The sequence below is a fragment of the Microtus oregoni genome, unplaced genomic scaffold (genome assembly GCF_018167655.1).
Source record: "Microtus oregoni isolate MIOR12 unplaced genomic scaffold, Mior012 000139F_ref0000186, whole genome shotgun sequence".
Classification (NCBI taxonomy): Eukaryota; Metazoa; Chordata; class Mammalia; order Rodentia; family Cricetidae; genus Microtus; species Microtus oregoni.
The window spans coordinates 877,144-895,672 of NW_024544789.1; the positions used below are offsets into that span (position 1 = coordinate 877,144).

The window sequence follows — 18,529 nt, forward strand, 5'->3', positions numbered from 1 at the left end:
TGGGCTGGTTAAAGATGAGGTATTTCTTTAAAACAGATATCATCCTCTGACTTTTCCTAAGTGTTCCCTTATTCGTCTCTAGCTATAACACAGAAGGAAATAGCATAGTTTGTCTATTAACCCATGCACTTATTTAAAAGGTAATAGACTCCTCGATAGTGTTTTTCAACACAGAACTAAATGGTTTGTATTATTTTGCTCGGATGAAATGAATAAGGCTATGTGCAGAGAGAATGTAGGAGTTATTCTACTGGCATTAGACAAGTACCAACACTGGTGTCATACAAGTCAGAAAGGAGAGGAGAATGGTTTTCAAAGGTCACTCTCACATCCAGTAATTCCATATCCAGCCAGCTGTTTTCAGATGGTTCCACCTAATTATACACTTTAAGAATCTAGCATTTCATTCATCACAACTGAACTGCTGTCTATATGCCCAAACAAATGGACCAGCATTTGTCCCTTTCTCCTCCAAAGTGGGAATTCTATTCTGGATTATACATTTCTGTTCCCCATGATTTTGGTACCTATTTTTGATTAGTTTTTGAAGATGGAGAGTCTTAGAAACAAAAACACTTGGCTGACTTCATTGTTCACTTTGTGTCTTTGATGAACTACTTTCCACAGGGGCGCATTCCTTTACAAAGGTAAAAGACTGACTTGGAGACCTCCAGTTGACTCCCAGTTCAGTGATTCTCACTGCACTATCAAATGACTAAGGGTCATACAAATATGGAGACAGTGGACAAAGGCCCTGCTTCAGCGCACTCCATCTGTGAAACACTGACATCTGCTGGACTTGGAGAAGAGCGTGCAATTCATCTAAGAAACAATCCTGAAAACTACAGCTGGCATTCCTCGCTTTGCAAACGTTCATCGAGGATACATGCTTCTTATCAAATCAAAGTTTCAATGTTTGTTTTCACCAAACTTGAGAAATAATTTGATTATAAAAATTTTTGAAACTCTTTTAGAGATTTGAAAAGTTGAGTCTATGCTGTTATGCTTTTCTATACAAAAGAAATAATCACTTAAAACATAAGAGAGTAACCAGCTGTGAAACATTGTGTAGTCACAGCATGGGGGGAAGCTGGGGGGGAAGGGAAAGGGGGTGGATAAAGACAATAATGACTTCCAGGTGCTATCTAGCAAAACATACACACAACACAAACACACACTCCCCCCACTGAATATACATATGTGCAATATATAAAAAGGAAAAAAAATCTGCATACAATAATAACAAATATAAACTAGTTAAAATACACTTAAAATACATTAAAGGAAATGTGCAGACGAAAGGATGGGGTACAGGGACACACAGAGGATACTATCCTAAAAAATTCTGTTAACTCTTTGGACTTACGTGTGCCTTTATCTTATCAGCCAGTAATTCCATTCAATGTACCTCAGAAACTACCAAAAAAAAAAAGTTTCGGACAGAAGAACAAATATACCAAAACATCTTAACTTACTCTCTGAACGCTTTAAATATTGAAACATTAACTTTAAAGATTTATTTTACAATTTCTAATTTTGTGTGAGTAAGTGCATGTGAGTACAGATGCCTGTGCAGGCCAGAAGAGGGAGTTGGGCCCTTTAGAGCCACCTGATGTGGGTACCGGAAACGGAGCTCAAGTCTTCCACAAGAGAAGTACCCACTCTGAACTGCAGAGCCATCTCTTTAGACCTGGAATAATGTAACTTTAAAAGCCACCAGAATGTTTACACAGCTATCCTAAGACACTTAAGGGTAGCTCACCACTGAGATGTCTGTGTGTACACTTAAGTGTGTATTGTCTTTTTCCTAAATGCATCTGTTTATCGTTGTCTCCCTTCCCCTTCTCCCTCTTCACCCTACTCTCACAGTATTGGTACTCAAATGTATACTAAAAACTTTCCCAATAAAGCCCAACTCTATTTCAAAATGTTTGTCCTATAAATCGTTCCTGTGATGGCATCAAGAATATTGGCTTCACGGGAGTGGAGATCTCTGAGAGGAAATCCTCAGGTGGAGCCATACAAAGCTGTGTCTTCCTCCTCTTGTGGCTGTTGCCAGTTTAGGTGATGCCATTTATAAGCCCAGGAATGAAATTCACCTGAGTATACAGCCATAGAGCTTACTTTGTCCCCTACACAAAAACACAAATTATTTTGCAAGTCTATAAAACTATGGCTGATAAGAACTGCTATCTACTGACCCAATACCATCCTATAATCTGTCTAAAAATATATAAATGAGAGAAAATTCCTGGGTTCCCTATATTTAGGCTTGTTATAGTTAAAGCCAATGAGATATAAGGATCTGCAGAAAAACCTCCTGCAGTAGGGACAGCTAACATTCATCCAGTGCCATCAGCTCCGTTTTCCTTCTTGCTCACTACAGATGTGATGGCTGGATCCACAGAAGCCATTTCACAGTAGGAAAGAATTGCCAAGAAAATGGTAGCCCACACTTTCACCTCCTTAAACTGAGAGGCCAATGTCAACAACCACATGCCACTGAAAGTCTATTCTCATTGCATAAAAACAAGTAATAGATAAGCCCCTTTGTTGTTTAAACTGTACTTTATAAGATTTCTTTTTCTTATAGTCCAATGCCATTACTAACCAAATCAAATATATTAACCAACAAAGAAATTTTTAATAAATTCCAAAAGTTCTAAAGTATTTGTGCCAATATTTTCTTACTCAAGGGGAATAGATAAGAAAATGGTTAGGACATATAATAATGTTAAATATTGCTTGGGTCAATGAAGCATCTAATACTATTAAGATAAATCAGTTAACAATGAGACCAAAATCATTTCTATCAAAATATTAACTACTATTATCTTTGTATTATAAATGGATGAATAAGGAATAAAGAAATAATTACGGGTTAATAGCAAGGTCATAACAAGGACAAAATATTGATTGCTTGAATGATTTATAAAAAGAGTAGGTAAGGCATAGATAACAAAGAGAGGAAGGGGGAAAGCAAGGAGCTGAAGGAAACAGAGGGAAGACAGAGACAGTAGGAGAGAAGAACAGGGACGGAAAGGAAGATCCCTGGGGAGGGGAAGAAGAGCTGGGCATCACCTCTGTGTCCTTTCATATCCCTGTCCACATGAGAAACTCTTCATAGTCCCTGACCCCAACTCTGAATGCTCAAGGACTGTGTCTCACCCAGCTAACCCCTGACCAGCCCTTTCCTCCTTAACCAATCACTCTTACCAACACTGATACTCCCCACCCCACCTATCCACTGGACCCCTGGCCCTCTACATCCGTAACCCCTCAGCATGGTAACCACAGAAAGAAGTTAAGAAAATAAATCTATTGAACAAAGCACAGATGTTTCAATGTTCTCTAGAGTTAGACAAGTGGTTCTCAACCTGGAGGTTGAATGATGCTTTCACAGGGTCACATATCAGATATTTTGCATATCAGACATTTATATCATGATTCGAACAGTAGAAAAATTAAATTTCTTTCTTTTTTTTTTTTTTTTTGGTTTTTCGAGACAGGGTTTCGCTGTGGCTTTGGAGCCTGTCCTGGAACTAGCTCTGTAGACCAGGCTGGTCTCGAACTCACAGAGATCCGCCTGCCTCTGCCTCCCGAGTGCTGGGATTAAAGGCGTGCCCCACCACCGCCCGGCTTGAAAAATTAAATTTCTGCAGTAGCAACAAAAGTAATTTATGTGAGTTCGAGACCAGCCTGGTCTACAAGAGCTAGTTCCAGGACAGGCTCCAAAGCCACAGAGAAACCCTTTCTCGAAAAACAAACCAAAAAAAAAAAAATTTATGGTTGGGGGATACCATGACATGAGGAACTGTATTACAGGGTCGCAGTGTTAGGAATGTTGAGATTCACTGAATTAGTTTACCTGCCTATATTATACTATGCTAGAAATAAAGTCCAGCTGTGACCCTATCAGAAGAAGAGATCATTCAATAATCACCACATATGGCTAGTACTTCATGACAACAACTAATACTCCTTAAAAAAAAAAAATACCAATCTGCTAGCCTCACATTCATGAAGAGAAGACCTGGGTTCGATCCCCAGTATGGCATAAACAAGGAAGAGTTGTACACACCTGACATCAAAGTCCTTGCTAGATAGACGCAAAGGAGCAGAAGCTAGGATTTGAGAAGGAACTGGGCAGAGTGGTTCACAGTCAGTCTCAGCTTTGGAAGCTGATGTTCAAGAGTCTAAGTGTAAGGCCAATCTAGACGATAGACTCCACTTCCCTCTCACCCAAAAGAAAGATGAAAGACTCCAGCAGTCAGAGAAGAAGGGTGACATTCAGTCGAGGTAAACAGATGAATGAAGGCAGCGGACCCAACCCCCCAAAAGAGAAGGGAGAAAATATGAAGGCACCTCTTTTCTTCTTCTTTGCCATAGAATCTGGAATTAGTTTCTAGGCAATGAAAACGACTTCCACATGGTAGAGTAATGCTATGCTGAGGTAAGGTCACATTTGCAAGAATATTTAAAGAAAGGCAGCTAGTGAGTAGGCTTCATTACCCTGTGGAAAAGAATTCAGCGTCTGTTAAGGTCAACAAAGGTAAACGCAAACTCATTTACAGATAAGGTTTATGTAAAATCTCCTTTTACTCTGATTTTTCAATTAAAAAAAATTCTAACACAATTTCTAGGAAATACTACAATATATTATAACTAATTTTATTAATTGATTACTTCTTTTTAAAAGTCTGGGGCTTCTAATAATTGAATGTGTACATAAACTTAAACCTAATCATAATTTTATGGTTTTACTCACAGGCAATAAGAAAGGAATGGGAAAAGTACTCTAAGAGCTTCAGGTTTACAAAGAAAGTTCTGCGTCACCTGGCTTAGTCCTTTAGAGAAAAAGCAAGTGTTTAATAGCACATTAATGAATCATTGTGCCTAAACAGACATTCAGCAGGCTAACCCACTTGGCAAGGATTGACCGCAATCCCTAAGGGAAGGATCTTTTCACCTCAATGCACTGGGAGTTAACCAGAAGTAAATTACCACTTGGGAAAATCAGGATGTATTCTACAGTCGCTGCTACAAAAGATAAAACAGAACGTTCTGAAACAGATCCAGGGAAACCTAACAAGCGTGCACCTACCGTTCAAATTAAAATCCAAAGCTGACTTTTCTGTGCTTAGTTGAGTACAAAACGGCTACAGAAAGAGATTTTAATTCATGAGCAGCTCGTGAGCTTGTGTGCAAGAAGCTGCAGTTCACTTTCCAGCACGACACAAACTGGGCATGGTGGCAGAGGCCTGAAATCCAAGCATCTGGATGGTAGATGTGGGAGGAGCATAAACTCAAGGCCACCCTCGGCTAAGCAGTAAGTAAGCTCGAGACCTGCCTGGGCCACCTGAGCCCTCACTGCAAAAGGGAGATGCACTAGGGTGAAAAACCGAGAACTGGGTGGCCTCCCACTCTGGCTAACTGCCTGTATGTCCACCTCTCTGGGCTACAGCTAACTCACTGGAACACAGCGGAGAGTGTACAAGGATTGTAAGGATTTGGTCTGCTTTCTAATTTCCAATTGTTCTGCTTTACAAGCTTCTAAATCTGAAGGAAATTCCTCTCTGGTCCAGGGAAGGAAGCCACCGCAACTGCCATCATGACAGAGAAATGTACAAAAGTGCACATAAAAACGATAGCTGTTTATTTTTTAGCTAAGACAAGCTATTTCAAAAATTCCAAAAAAAAATCAATTAATAACATTTCTGTTGTATAAAGGAGACATTGTAAGACCAAAATTAACCTGCAAGCCCCACCTGCCCAAAGACCAGGCAAATTCCTGGGAAGTGCTGGGAGTTGTACAAAGTTCTACAGAAAATATGGTGATTGAACAGATTTGTCCTTAAAAGGGCCCACAAGTCAGTACTTGGCTTGAAACTGTGGAAGTGGTTTTTCTCTTTCGAATCTCAGGATTAACAAGATGGCTATAAGTTGGCAAGCATACTTCCTGTAAGACAAAGGCTGTTACAAACCACATCAAATGCCAATCACATGGGAGCTTTAGCAACGTACTTCTTCGTTTAGCAAAAACTATACCAAAACCAAAAGTTCTCCTGAGCAGATGATAGTCATCTGCATGGCAGTGTCCCCAAGTTATCACCAGCTTGCTGAGAACGCTGTAGCTGTGACAGTCTGGCCCGGTTCTTGGGCCTAGGTGCCGCCCCAGGCTTTCAGTCTAAAAATTAACACATTTGTTTGACCTACAAAAGAAGAAATATGGCAGGTGTGTTATCTTCATCTAATCTGGGGCCTAGCAACTCAATGTACCCAGAGGCCAGTGTACCCCTGGGGTACAGAAAGAAGCATGGTGGAGTAGGTCACCTTGACACAAACAAGCTGTAACCACCTAGCAGGAACAAAGATGTTCTAAAGAGAGAAGGTTGTGGTCATCTCTGCCGTCAGACAATTGAAACAGTCACCACCGGGGAACTGGAATTTCTCTAGTAATGTCGTGCAGCAAGTAGGGAAAGGCCTGGTGCCAGTCAGAGGAGGAACTCTTTTCTGCTTGTCCTCTCATGAAGAACTGGAGATAGGTGGCCAAGCCTGGCTATTGAGCCTTCTAGAACCCAGGCTTTCGACCCTAAACACTCCAGTAACAAAACTGCAGGTTTTGTTTCTCATCAGCCTTTAACACAACAAATGCACCGCATTAACAGACCTTTAGCACGACAAATACGCAAGGTATCCATGCCAGTTCCCAGCCTCCACTGCAGATCTGCCAGCATCAGCAGCCAGAGATCATTCCGTGTTTCTCTTAACTCAGCGACTTTCTCAAGACCAGTCCAGAGAGAAGATAAATTTCAAGACTATCTCCCAGGAAGGCCCTGCCCAACCCAGGGATAATGTTGACATTTTACACATGATATAAGTTTAAAAATCACAGCAACTATAAAACAATTCCCATTCATTGCTTGTAACTTTGAAATTTCAGATTTTCTTTCATGGTTATAAAGGACTGGTCATCTATTCATTGATATAAGCATTCTTTGAATTTATAATAAATACTGGATTCACTTTGAGAAATTTCCAGTATGAATCAACATGTTGCTAGAGTTGTTGAGGTCAGAGCACAGACCCTAGCAACCAGAACAAGTCAGGCTCAGTCGCTGCCCTCAGTCAGTTTAAACAGACAATGATAAAAAGCAGGGAAAGAAGATTAATCCAATGTGGCCGCACTGAGAAGAAAAAGAAATAAAGAAATTCAATAAACTCTGCCCTACGCAATCCTTCTTCAGGTCTTAACATGAGATTTACATTTATTTTCTTGCATGCATTACTTATTTCGCTAGTTATTCAGTTAGTCATGAAGGAGGGCAACACATGCTACAGAACATGTAGGGAGTCAGAAGTCAAGTTGTATGAGTCTCCATATGGGTTCCAGGATCAAATTCGAGTCCTCAGCGTAGTGACAAGCAACCTTTACCTACTGTGCCATCTCGCCAGTCCCAACATTTATGTTTAAATAGCAGGCAAGAGTTGCATAAAAATAAACAGTCCCACTCAGGTTGGGGTCATTGCCCCATCACTGAGCCAGCTCTAGTCTCTCATGCAAGGTAGTCTGGAAAGATGTCAGAACTGTGTGGCATCTCTTCCTGGCAGACAAGTTCCTTCTCTGGCTGGCATGGGCTTCAGTTTTTTTCTATATCCTGGCATGAGTTTTCTGGGGGAATTCCAATGGGGGGGGGGGGGCATTGCTTCAGTAACCTGATAGCTGAAGAAAAGGCACTGCATGTCTCCTTAGACCTGTCTTCATTCCTGCCAGGATGGCTATCCACACTATAAACCATATGATACTAGGGTACCAGGGGCAGAGTATCTTAGACTAAGATCTTGGCCCCTGAAGAGATTAAGTGTACTAGCACAAAAAGAAATAATGAAGCATGGGGGATCAACAGTAAGCGCCAAGGATTTAAGAATCACAGAAGAAAAAGACTAGGATGTTGAGCCAGGAAAAATACTCAGCACTTAGTGGTGATGGCTTCGTCTTATTGATTCCTCATGACAACACACTGTATAGTATTTAATTGTGTATCATCCTACTTTACCCTGTTACAAAACAGTTTTAGTATTCCCAGCTCTGGGGTGCTTTCATATACTAAGTGATTTGCCCAACTGGTAAAGAAGTGAACCCAGATTGCAACTTGAAAGCCAGTGATCTCAGGCACTGAACTGCAAAATTCTATTCTGAAGAAATGGGTGACATGTTCTAGCCTGGGAAACAGCAAGCGTCACTTTCACAGACTACTCGACCCCAGCCAAACAGCAGCCGCAGCAGCAAGGGCACCTTCACAGAGCGCCTGCCACGCCCTTCCTACCTCTTAGCCACTGTCTTGCCGAATCTCTGTAACAACCCATGGGCAGGCTTCAAGGGCTCCATGTCCCTGTGAGGTATCTGAAACTCGAGTTCAGGGGCTGAAGTCACACAGTGAGAAATGAGTAAAACTAGAGATCACTTCTGAATCTCTCATTGCCCACTGTTATGAAATGCTGTCCTTCAGCAGAAGGAAAGGAACCAGAACGCACTGGGGAGGAGCAGGGAGCATGGGGAAATACTAGTTCAAACAGTGGCCTGAACTTTGGAGTTGTCCAATGTCGCTGCTTTTGGCTACAGCAGATCAGCAGCAAGTACTTTCAGCCAGAGATATAGATGATCACAGTGTACAAGAAAACACCTAACAGATGGGTAAGCTGTGTAAAAAGGCAATTGAGAGGAATTAATAGGATGAGGGAACCAGTTTGAAATTCTCTCTAGGAGAAAAGATGTATCAAAAGTTAGAGACAAAAGATGGCTTGGGTTCGAAGCAGGAAATAGAAATTTTACAAAGAGGGGCTGAGGAAATGTCTGAGTGGCTAAGAATGCTTGCTGCATAAATGTGAGGCCCTGATCTCAAACCCTAGCACCAATGGAAAAAGCCAGGTGTGGCTGTGTCTGTAACCCAGCATTATGAAGTGGAAGAAATGGGAGGATTCACTGGGGCCTGCGAGATGCCAGCCTAGTTCCAGACTCAGTGAGAGACCCTGCTTCAGAGCAATAGTGTAGAGAGTGAGAGAGCAGGAACGCAACACCGTCCTGTGGTTTCTACTCCTGCACATGGGCATACACACTCGTCCACACACATATACACATACCACATGTATGCACTGCATACTAATATACGGCAAAGAAAAACCTGATAATACTTGAAAATTACAGGGTTATAAAAAGAGAGACAAGAATAATTTTATGGACATAAGCTAGCTATGAACAGAAATATAATAAAAAGAATAAATTTAGAACTATGGAATTCAGGAGTAGTGGGACATCTTGATGTTTAACACAAGCTGACCAGGACAGCTCAGAGAAGAGGAGCTATGACATGCAAGCAAACACCTGCCCCTGTGAGAACAAAAGGCTAGTTAACGCCACTACTATGGGAACTAAGTCTCCATTATGCTTCTCATAGATACTCAGCTCAGTCTGTGGGTAGCAAATTTTTCTCAGGTCAAATGAGCCTTTCACAAAGGTTGGAATATAGGATATTTACATTACAATTCATAAAAGTAGCAAAGTTACAGTTATGAAATAGCAATGAAAATAATGTTATGGTTGGGGTCACCGCAACATGAGGAACTATATTAAAGGCTTGCCGCATTAGGAAGGTTGAGATCCATGGGACTAAGTGTTTAATAAATATTTACCAGCCAAATGGCTATGCAAGTCTATAATCCTTGAAGGCTGAGGCAGGTGGATTGCGAATTCTAAACCAGCCTGGGCTATACAATGTCTCTCTTAGTTGGGGTTTCTATTGCTGTGAAGAGATGCCATAACCATGGTAACACTTATAAAGGAGAAACATTTGATTGGTGGCTTACACTTTCAGAGGTTCAGTCCATTATCATTATGGCGGGACATGGCGGCAAGCAGGCAGACATGGTGCTGGAGAGGTAGCTAAGTTCTACATCTTGCACAGGAAAAGAAAGTGGTCTGAGACATCTTTTGGGTATGGTTTAAGCTTATATGAGACTCAAAGGCCACCTCCACAGTGACACACTTCCTCCAATGAGGCCTTAGCCACTTTAACAAAGTTACATCTCCTAATAGTGTCACTTCCTTTGGGGGCCATTTTCTTTTAAATCACCACACCATCTCAAAACAAAACAAACCAAGATAAGATAACATTTTCACACATTTTGTGACACAATTCAAATTTCTTTAGCCTATCACGACTTTGTGCTGACTTTTATTTATTTGCATGAAACCTATGCCCACTGTCTTCCCAAAATCTTGCAGGTACCACACAGTCCTAATAAAGAAGGAAACGGGAGAGCTGAATGGGAACTCTTCTGAATGAGTGATTCTAGCCTCCCCCAAGGTACTGATCTGCTCAACCTAGAGGGGTATATTCATAGACCCTGCCCCCAGGGTGCCCCTTTAAGACCATAAAATGCTACAGTGCAGTGCTATAAAATCATCTCAGTCACCTATTTAAGTTGTGTCTTGGGTATTCTCACACAGACATGAATTCTTAAAATGTCTCAGAAAAATCAGACAATAAAACCATCACTAAACATTATAGGCAAGGGTCTGTTCTCCAGGATCTCAGAAATGGTTAACACTACGGGGAGTCTGACTACTGGCAGTGTCCTATCCATTCTCTTTTGTTCTAGAACAGCACATGCCACTCACACCTCAGCCCCATCATTCAGCTTAGTGGTTGAAGAGGGCTGGAGAGGTGGTCATAGGCCCTCTTCCCTGATCATGGAAAACTAGTCAGAAATGGTCATGTACAACCCAGGCCGTGGGGAAATGAGAGTTAAGACCAGAATTCTATTAAAACTGTTAGAAAACCAGACTTGCTCTTTTCTGCTAAAAATTCTAGCTAAAAAGGTGATCTCCAAGTCCAAGCTGCCAAGGACCACAGTAGACATGAAGCTATTGCAGATACAGAGTCACAGCAAAGACAGACTGACTCCTAAGGACACCAACCAATCCAGACACATTTAAGGCTGGCTGTTCTTTGTAGTCTTCAGTTTCTGCCCCAATATTATCCTACTTGTGTTTAAGCCAAGTTGATTAAGGTTGAATCAGACTATAAATTCTCAATGGAAGGACTCCCAGATGATCAAATTGTCTAGGCAGCTCTCAGTTTAAATTCAATCAAGATATAGCCCCTCTATTTCATTTACCAGCTGGGTTGGTATGCTGTAAGCCTAAAACAACAATGCCTTGTGTGAACTTTTTGCTTGAGAACTCATAATTGCAACTGAGGGTACATAAGTTCACCCCTTTCTAAACCGAAATAACAGAAACAAACCAGGAAGACGAGCAGACCACAAAGGCTGCAGCAAAGGCAATCTGACCTCCAATCAGCTCATCTCAAACAGGGAAGCTCACCTTTATGCTTTAGCACTGAACCTGCCGCATTCTAAACTGCTGATGTAAGTAAAACTGCACACTGAGAACGTGACGTTAGGAAGAAACAAACAGCGAGCCTGCCTGCTCAGACATTTCCACAAGCAACAGCAGAGATCTCTCTGCCTTATACCACAACTGAGAGAATCTAAAGTATCATACTCCATTTCACTGCGATGTGGGTTGCAAGTATTACGGGAGCAAAAGCCATCGGTGCCACAAACACGGCATGAATAAAGAGCAGAGGGTGAAAATGAATAAACCCATATTGGGAATGCACATTTTCAAGACCAACTCCTGAACTTCAATATTTTCAATATTCAGCATTGTTTTTTACTTGATACTTACGTTTGATGTATGAAACATTCAAAGACATCAATTCCCCCAAACTAGCCAAGCCCGACCACACTTAGTATCTAAGGTCAGAAGATATAGGCTGCATCTAGGTAAGTGTTTTGGTGTGAGAAACGAAGCCTTACCAGTGGATAAGGCCTCCTCCCGAACATCTCCTTCACTAGGCTGATGAATGTTCCAGGATGTTTTTGGAAGTAAAGAGATCTCTTCAGGTGATGCTAATCTCACCATGTCCATGTGATTGCTCTGGAATCGGTACCGAGGGATGAAGCAGATTTTGCCTTGTTTGAAAATGTCCTTGATTATCTCTTCTGTCTCAATTTCATCTTGCATGCTCAAAAAGATGGAAATTCTTTTGGAATTTTGATACTGACTGTGGGCAATCACCTAAGTGGGAAATAAAAGCAATTATAGTTTTTAAGACTATATTTTTCATAAACCAGAAACTCCTCTGACCAATTTCTCCCTTTCGTCACAGCTTTCTCCAAGTAAAGTGATACAGTGAGTTCATGCTATGTTCTGATGCCTGTTTTTTAATTTCAAGACTCAAGATTTGCAAATCTGATGATCCCTTTACCTCTCTGCTAGGCCTACTGTCTGCATCATTAATCATTAAGAAGACATGAAGTGGGAAAGTTGTCTATCTCCAGAATTCCTGAAGTGATCCCAGTTCCCAGTACATGTCAGAGGATTTCTGGTTTATTTTCTCTTTGAAATTTGGATCTCACCCATTTTCCAAACTTTGGATTATTGGGCATTTCTCCCATCAATTTTACCCGTTTAAGCCGAACCTTCCTGACCTCAGCAGAACCTTTTCTACATTTAGACTGATACACAACTCAGCACTTCAGTCTATATGAGGTAAATCATAAATAAGTGAATCACTGCTTCTGTGTCCTAAATAAAGGATTCTGAATCCGTTCACAAGCTCCCACAGAGACCATGCTTTATAACCGTCTCTTAGCTCTACCAATGCTTCTCCATTCAAGAGGGTGTTCACAAAGTTCATTAAAATGGGGCCATGGGGCTCCTGGTATAAGAATCCTTATTTAGTGGAATCCCTCATCAGGCAAAAGGAGCTAAGTTTTAAACCTAGGAACTTACCCAGACTCAGAAGCTGGCCCTTAACTCCCTTTTGTTCTCCATTCCTTTTCTGCTCTCCCCTGTCCTCCAAACTAAAGGAAGGACAACGCAAAAGCCGCTTACAGTATGACTGGCAGAAAGATACAAGTAAAGAAAGCCAAGTTACATTTAATACAAAGGAAGAGAGAAGTCAAGCAAAGCATATCAAATCACGGCTACAGAAGAAAGTCAACCCCTGGTTTCTGAGAAGCTGTAAAGCTGTCAGGAGGCTGGGCAGAAGCGGAACAAATGGAAAGAGGGCTGCCCAGATCTGGAGTAGGCCTAAGACTTTGACACCCTTTATTATACGAGAAAGTATTTCTCTTAATCTCTCTAAGGCAGAGCAGAGAGAACCAAGAGCTGAATAAGCAGTAAGATTCACAGCTGGAATTCGGTGTGAGACTATGCATTTGCCTGTCTTCCTTCAGCCCATCTACATGCTATTTGTTAAGAAGGGAGGATAAAAGGGAACTCATCTTAACAAAGACAAAGAAGCAGAAATCTAAGTCCTGTAAGACAGAGGGAGGGAGAGACAGTATTTACAGACAAAGCAGCACTAAAATATGGACACAGGAGGAAGGCAGAATCCACTCTTCTCTTAGAATTCTAACCTGTGCCTACAAAAGCAGAGGGAATCTTGTAGCCAACACACTTTCATTCATAAATATGTGCAGATAAGAAAAACCAGGGGTTTCATTCAGTGGTAGAAGGCTTCACTACCATCTGCACAGAGAGACAATTAGAAAAAAAATAAGGAAAAATGTTCAGAGACACAGAAAAATGTTCAATCCAGACTTTTTACTTTCTAATTAATTTACTTTCTAATTCCTGAAAGATCCAAAGGAAAACTAGTAATCAAGATGTGGTGATTTGAGTAAGAATGAACACCATAGGCTCATACATTGAATGTGGTGTTCCCATTTGCTGAACTATTTAGGAAGGATTAGGAGGTGTGCACCTTCTTGTAGAAGGTGTGTCACGCAGGGTGGGCTGTAGAGGACATAAAGTCCTTCTACACACGGATGAGTAGGAGGGAAACCGGGATGTTAAACACTAAGGGTTGTCCTTTGAAGGAAGAGAGGTATCATCTGTTTTCTGCCCAGGAGGCTGGGAATGATTTGATTAATAGCCTGGTGACCTCTGAACTATCTCTATCGCCAGACCAGACACGGTTCTCACACATTCTTATGTTGGTCACCCACTCTAGACCCTTATCTTGAGCCTTGTTTCTCAGCCAGTGGGACCCACCTTTATGGGAGATGTCACATGTGCTTCGCAAATGGGAGCAAAGGTGGTTAATAGCCTGGTGACCTTTGCACTATCTGGATGACCGAGAGCACCCCAGATCTTTCCCAGACCTTTAACATGTCACATCTGGTCAATAAGACACATGTACCTTGGAAAGAGTTTCAGTGTAACCATGTCCTAATTATTATACACACAGGTTTGAACTAATTATCACCAGAAAACTTTCCCCCCAAATGTGCTGTGCTTAAACATGCCTAAAACAAACTGACCTGTCTAGGGCTCTAGAAGCTTGAGCTAAAACCAGTCAGTGAGTTGTGCTGAGCCAGACTTCCTTGTTTCACGCTAATGACACTCTTCTTGCCTTTGGGATTACAGAGACCCCAAGAGTGGGCTTTGAGGTTTCAAAATCCATAGCCCATGGTAAATCCAGTCTCTCCCTCCCTCTCTCTCTCTCTCTCTCTCTCTCTCTCTCTCTCTCCTTCCCTCCCTTTCTCTCTCTCTCCCTCTCTTCATCTTGTGGATATGGTGTAAACTTTCATCCATGCTCCCCACCATGATTACAGACTAGCCTTCTGAATCTGTAAGCAGACCCCAAATAAAATGCTTCTTTTTTTTTTTTTAAGTTGCCTTGGTGTCTCTTCACAGCAACAGAACAGTAACTAAGCTACAAGATATAAAACTGGAAGTCATAGATGTTGCACAGAATGAGAAAGAAATAATTAAAAACTTGAAATCAATTGAGCATTCAAATGGAAGTTGAAAATCTTTTAACTATATTAAAAAGTTGGGGTCTAGAGAGATGGCTCAGCAGTTAATGCTCTTGCAGACAACCTGGGTTCAAATTCTAAGAGCACACACGGGAGACTCACAACCATCCTTACAACCATTCCAATGGTTCTGACCTCCAAAGGCACCAAGCACACGCGCGCGCACACACACACACACACACACACACACACACTGCACATACATACATATACATACATTCAGGCAAAACATTCATACATATGAACTAAAAATAAAGGCTGCCAATCACATAGGTATTTTCTTTAAACATAATTTGAGGATACCCTTTTAAAAGTTGAGATGAAAAAGTACATGAGAAAGAAGGCAATAGATTCCAGATACAACCCTAACTCAGAAGCAGAAACCCAAGGGGTGACTGCGATGCAAAACGTGAAAATTAATCTACCCATAGATAAACTCAGATTCTAGTTTTGCCAATAATATAGGAAGATGCAATTTAAAACTCCTAGAAAAACAGACCCAAATACAATATACGGTCTAAGTATGTACAAACAAAATATAACACATTTTTGAACAGCTGTATCACTGAGCCTTATCCCTAACGCTACAAGTTTTCATTCTCCCGCTTCCTCTGCTCGATCTTATCTTTTTCATCTCTATAATCCCAGTCCACAGCAAAAACGGTTTACTGCTAGGTATTAAACGCCTGTGAATGAATTAAATTTAAACCGAAATCTGCAGGCGTGGTTCGACATTCTCTACATCTACTAAAGCTTGCGGCAATGCGTATCCACCACAGCAAAAGAGCTCGGCTTGAATGAACAAACGTGCCTGTCGGCCTGCCCTGAAAATCTGCGGCGCTGCGCACCGGGTGTCCGCCAGGAGCCCTACCGGGCCAGCCCAGAGGTGCGAGCGCGCGCCCACGAGAACGCGCACGCAAAGGCGGGGGGGGGGGGGGGGAGGTGCGCCTGCGCAGACATGCAAGCCGAGCCCAAGCTTCCAGGCGTTTAACTCCCCGCAGCCTTCTCGCACCTTCTGGGTGAGGAGGTGAGACTGGCGCAGCCGTTCCTCCGCGCTCAAGGCCCGCAAACGCTGCTTCAGCTCCGTCCGGAGGCTCCGCTTGGCGCTGCTTGCTGCGATCGCCGCCATCACGTGGCAAGCACCGTCCCAGCCACGCCCATCGTGCTCGGCCGCCGGAGTGGGAGGGGACGGGGGCGTGGCCCCTGTGGCCCAGTAGAGGTGCGTTGACCACTTGGCCGTCTGAGCCGGCCCCCCCACTTGTGCCTGCGAATGGCTGCGTGCCTTGGCGTCCTTGGCGTTTGTGCTGGTAGCCAGGTACCTTTACCCTCCCTCACAGCCTACGGAGGTAGCCGTGCTTCTGCCCAAGGTCTAACAAAGGCCGTTAGTTACCCTCGCGGACTCAGTACCCATCTAATTTCCCTAACGTGGAGTGCAGGGTTGAAGAGGTCTCCGAAGGGCGACGCAAGCCAGATGGGTGCACATCATTGCCGGTGGACACTCGGCTCCTCCTGGTCAAAGGATAAAACATTCTGCTTTACCACAAAGTGCCTTTCTCCCCCTTTTTCAGTCATTGGTTCATTACTGATAGGCTGATACAACAAATGGCAGGCCGGTTCTGGAGAAGGACGTTCCTTCCCTGGGGAACTCAGGACTCAGTCACCCTGTTCATTATTATTGAAGAGTTTGCCAGCTGTTGCTGCTGTTGGAACCTGCTGTTCAGAGACACACAATGCCTTTCTCTAATGGCCTTTGACTGAGTGGGGAGCAGAGTAAAGTAAGTAGGTGTGAGAAGCGCTGACTCAGATTTATAGCACCCCCACCCCCATGTTACCCACGCCATAGCTGGGTACTGATTTTTTTAAGAGTTAATTCCCCAGAGCTGGGGAGATGGTTTAGTTGGTAAAAATGCTTTCTACACAAGCACGAGGAGTCGAGTTCAGGTCTCCAGCACCCACGTAAAAAGGCATTTCAGTAAGATCTAAAGAGCCTGGAGATAATGCAAGGTGGGAGAGGGAGAACAAAGATGAACAGAATTCGTATGGACAGTAAAACAAGCACTGAATTCACTCACATCTGTGGTCTCCTCTTCATGCCACCGACTCAAGTCAGTGTGGCCATGTCATCTCTGCTTATCCATATTAATGTTTGAGAATCACTACCATAAATCAATGTGTGTAGCAGGTATTAATCTGCAGGAAGAAATTCAAAACTTAGCGTGCAGGTGGTCCTAGGTTTTATCACAGGCACCACACACACACACACAGAATTGTACATGTTACTATTGATAAATTGCTGTTGCTGAATTCAGGTAAATTGCCTGCCTAGCATTCACAAGGCTCGTGGTTTGATCACCAGTGGTGCAAAAATTATAATAGCTTTGTCCAGGGTGGCAGGGGAGAAAGAATTTTCTTCATTCCAGTCTTTGACACACACACACACAAAAAAAAATACTTTAGTTCCATATGTTCATTTTCATCAAGGATATATTTGCACCTGTAAATGCATGCAACCTTAGGTGTAAAGCTCTTTAGAGTTATGAATCCTCAAAAGATTTCTGCATGTCCTCTCACAGGTAAGGCTCCATGACAGAATCACTCATGTCTCCATTTCACCCATGTTTTCAATCCTCTGGAGCCTTTATTGCCAGCAGAAATCAAAATCACAGGAAGACTCAATAACATAAAGGTGGCAGACACTAAGGGAAGATGTTATACTTGGCACTGTAGGGTAACTGACGCGAAAGAAGAGATCAAGCGTTCATGTAGGAAACAGGTTCTTAAAGATCTTGTAGAATATCTGAACCTTGAAGATTCTAGGCCATTTTGAGCTACATAGGTACATAGGAAGACCCTGACTCAAAATAAAGCAAAGCCAAAGAAACCTCACATAGGACATCTTAAAAGTGGTGGCACACACACATTCAGAAGACTAAGGCAGAAGGATTGTGCTTTCAGGATCACCCTAAGCTACACACGGAGACTGTCTTAAAACAAACACAGTTTCATGTTTAAATGTGAAATTCCCCCACCCACAGTCTCTTGTGTCTGAACACCTAGTCTTCATTTGGTGGAACTGTTTTGGGGTGCTTTGGAACATTTCTAACAAGTCAGTCACTGTGGGCAACAGAGCTCAACGGTGCTATCTTGGTCTAACTCACCTCAATAGGATTTTAAGTAACTTCCTCCCTGGTCATCAAACTTATTCCTTTTCCCTTCCTCAGTTTAACGGTGGAAATAAAATAAATGTCCATGCTGTTTAGGATGAAGCGCCACTGCTAGAGTGCTTGCCTTGCATGCACAAAGCCTGGGGTGTTGGTCCTCTAGGACCACACCACAGGAACTGAACTGAACGTGTTGATGAGGTGTCTGTAATCCTAGCCCTTGGGATGTGGAGACAGAAGGATCAGGCGGTACGGTCCTTGGTGACTTGTCCCAGTGTTTTTATTCCCTCAGTTAAGAATCACACCGCAGTAGTGTTGATAACTGAGGTCGCCTGTAAAGACATGCCTGGCCTTGAGAAAAGGGGCTCTGTCGTTATTGGATCTATTAATAGACTCAAGGGATGTGTAATGCTTATGCTCTAGACCAAAACAGAGGATTTCTATATTGCCATCAAACTTTATTTAAAAATTGA

At 42.5% G+C, this 18,529-nt stretch overlaps 1 protein-coding gene across 2 annotated transcripts in view; it reads right to left on the reverse strand.

Moving 5' to 3' along the window:
• Mthfs (methenyltetrahydrofolate synthetase) overlaps positions 1–16,064 on the reverse strand; it is a 28,560-nt gene extending 12,496 nt beyond the window's left edge. Inside the window, exons 1-2 of one of the 2 annotated variants that reach the window (XM_041646660.1) lie at positions 15,908–16,064; positions 11,884–12,145 (exon numbers count right to left, since the gene is read on the reverse strand). In XM_041646660.1, the coding sequence (XP_041502594.1) occupies positions 11,884–12,145; positions 15,908–16,024 (379 nt within the window). In that variant the 5' untranslated portion in view covers positions 16,025–16,064. Of the gene's footprint in view, positions 1–11,883; positions 12,146–12,862; positions 12,953–15,907 lie in introns of those variants that run through there. The other variant, XM_041646661.1, reaches the window with a different exon arrangement.
• Between the last annotated feature and the right edge of the window lie 2,465 nt (positions 16,065–18,529).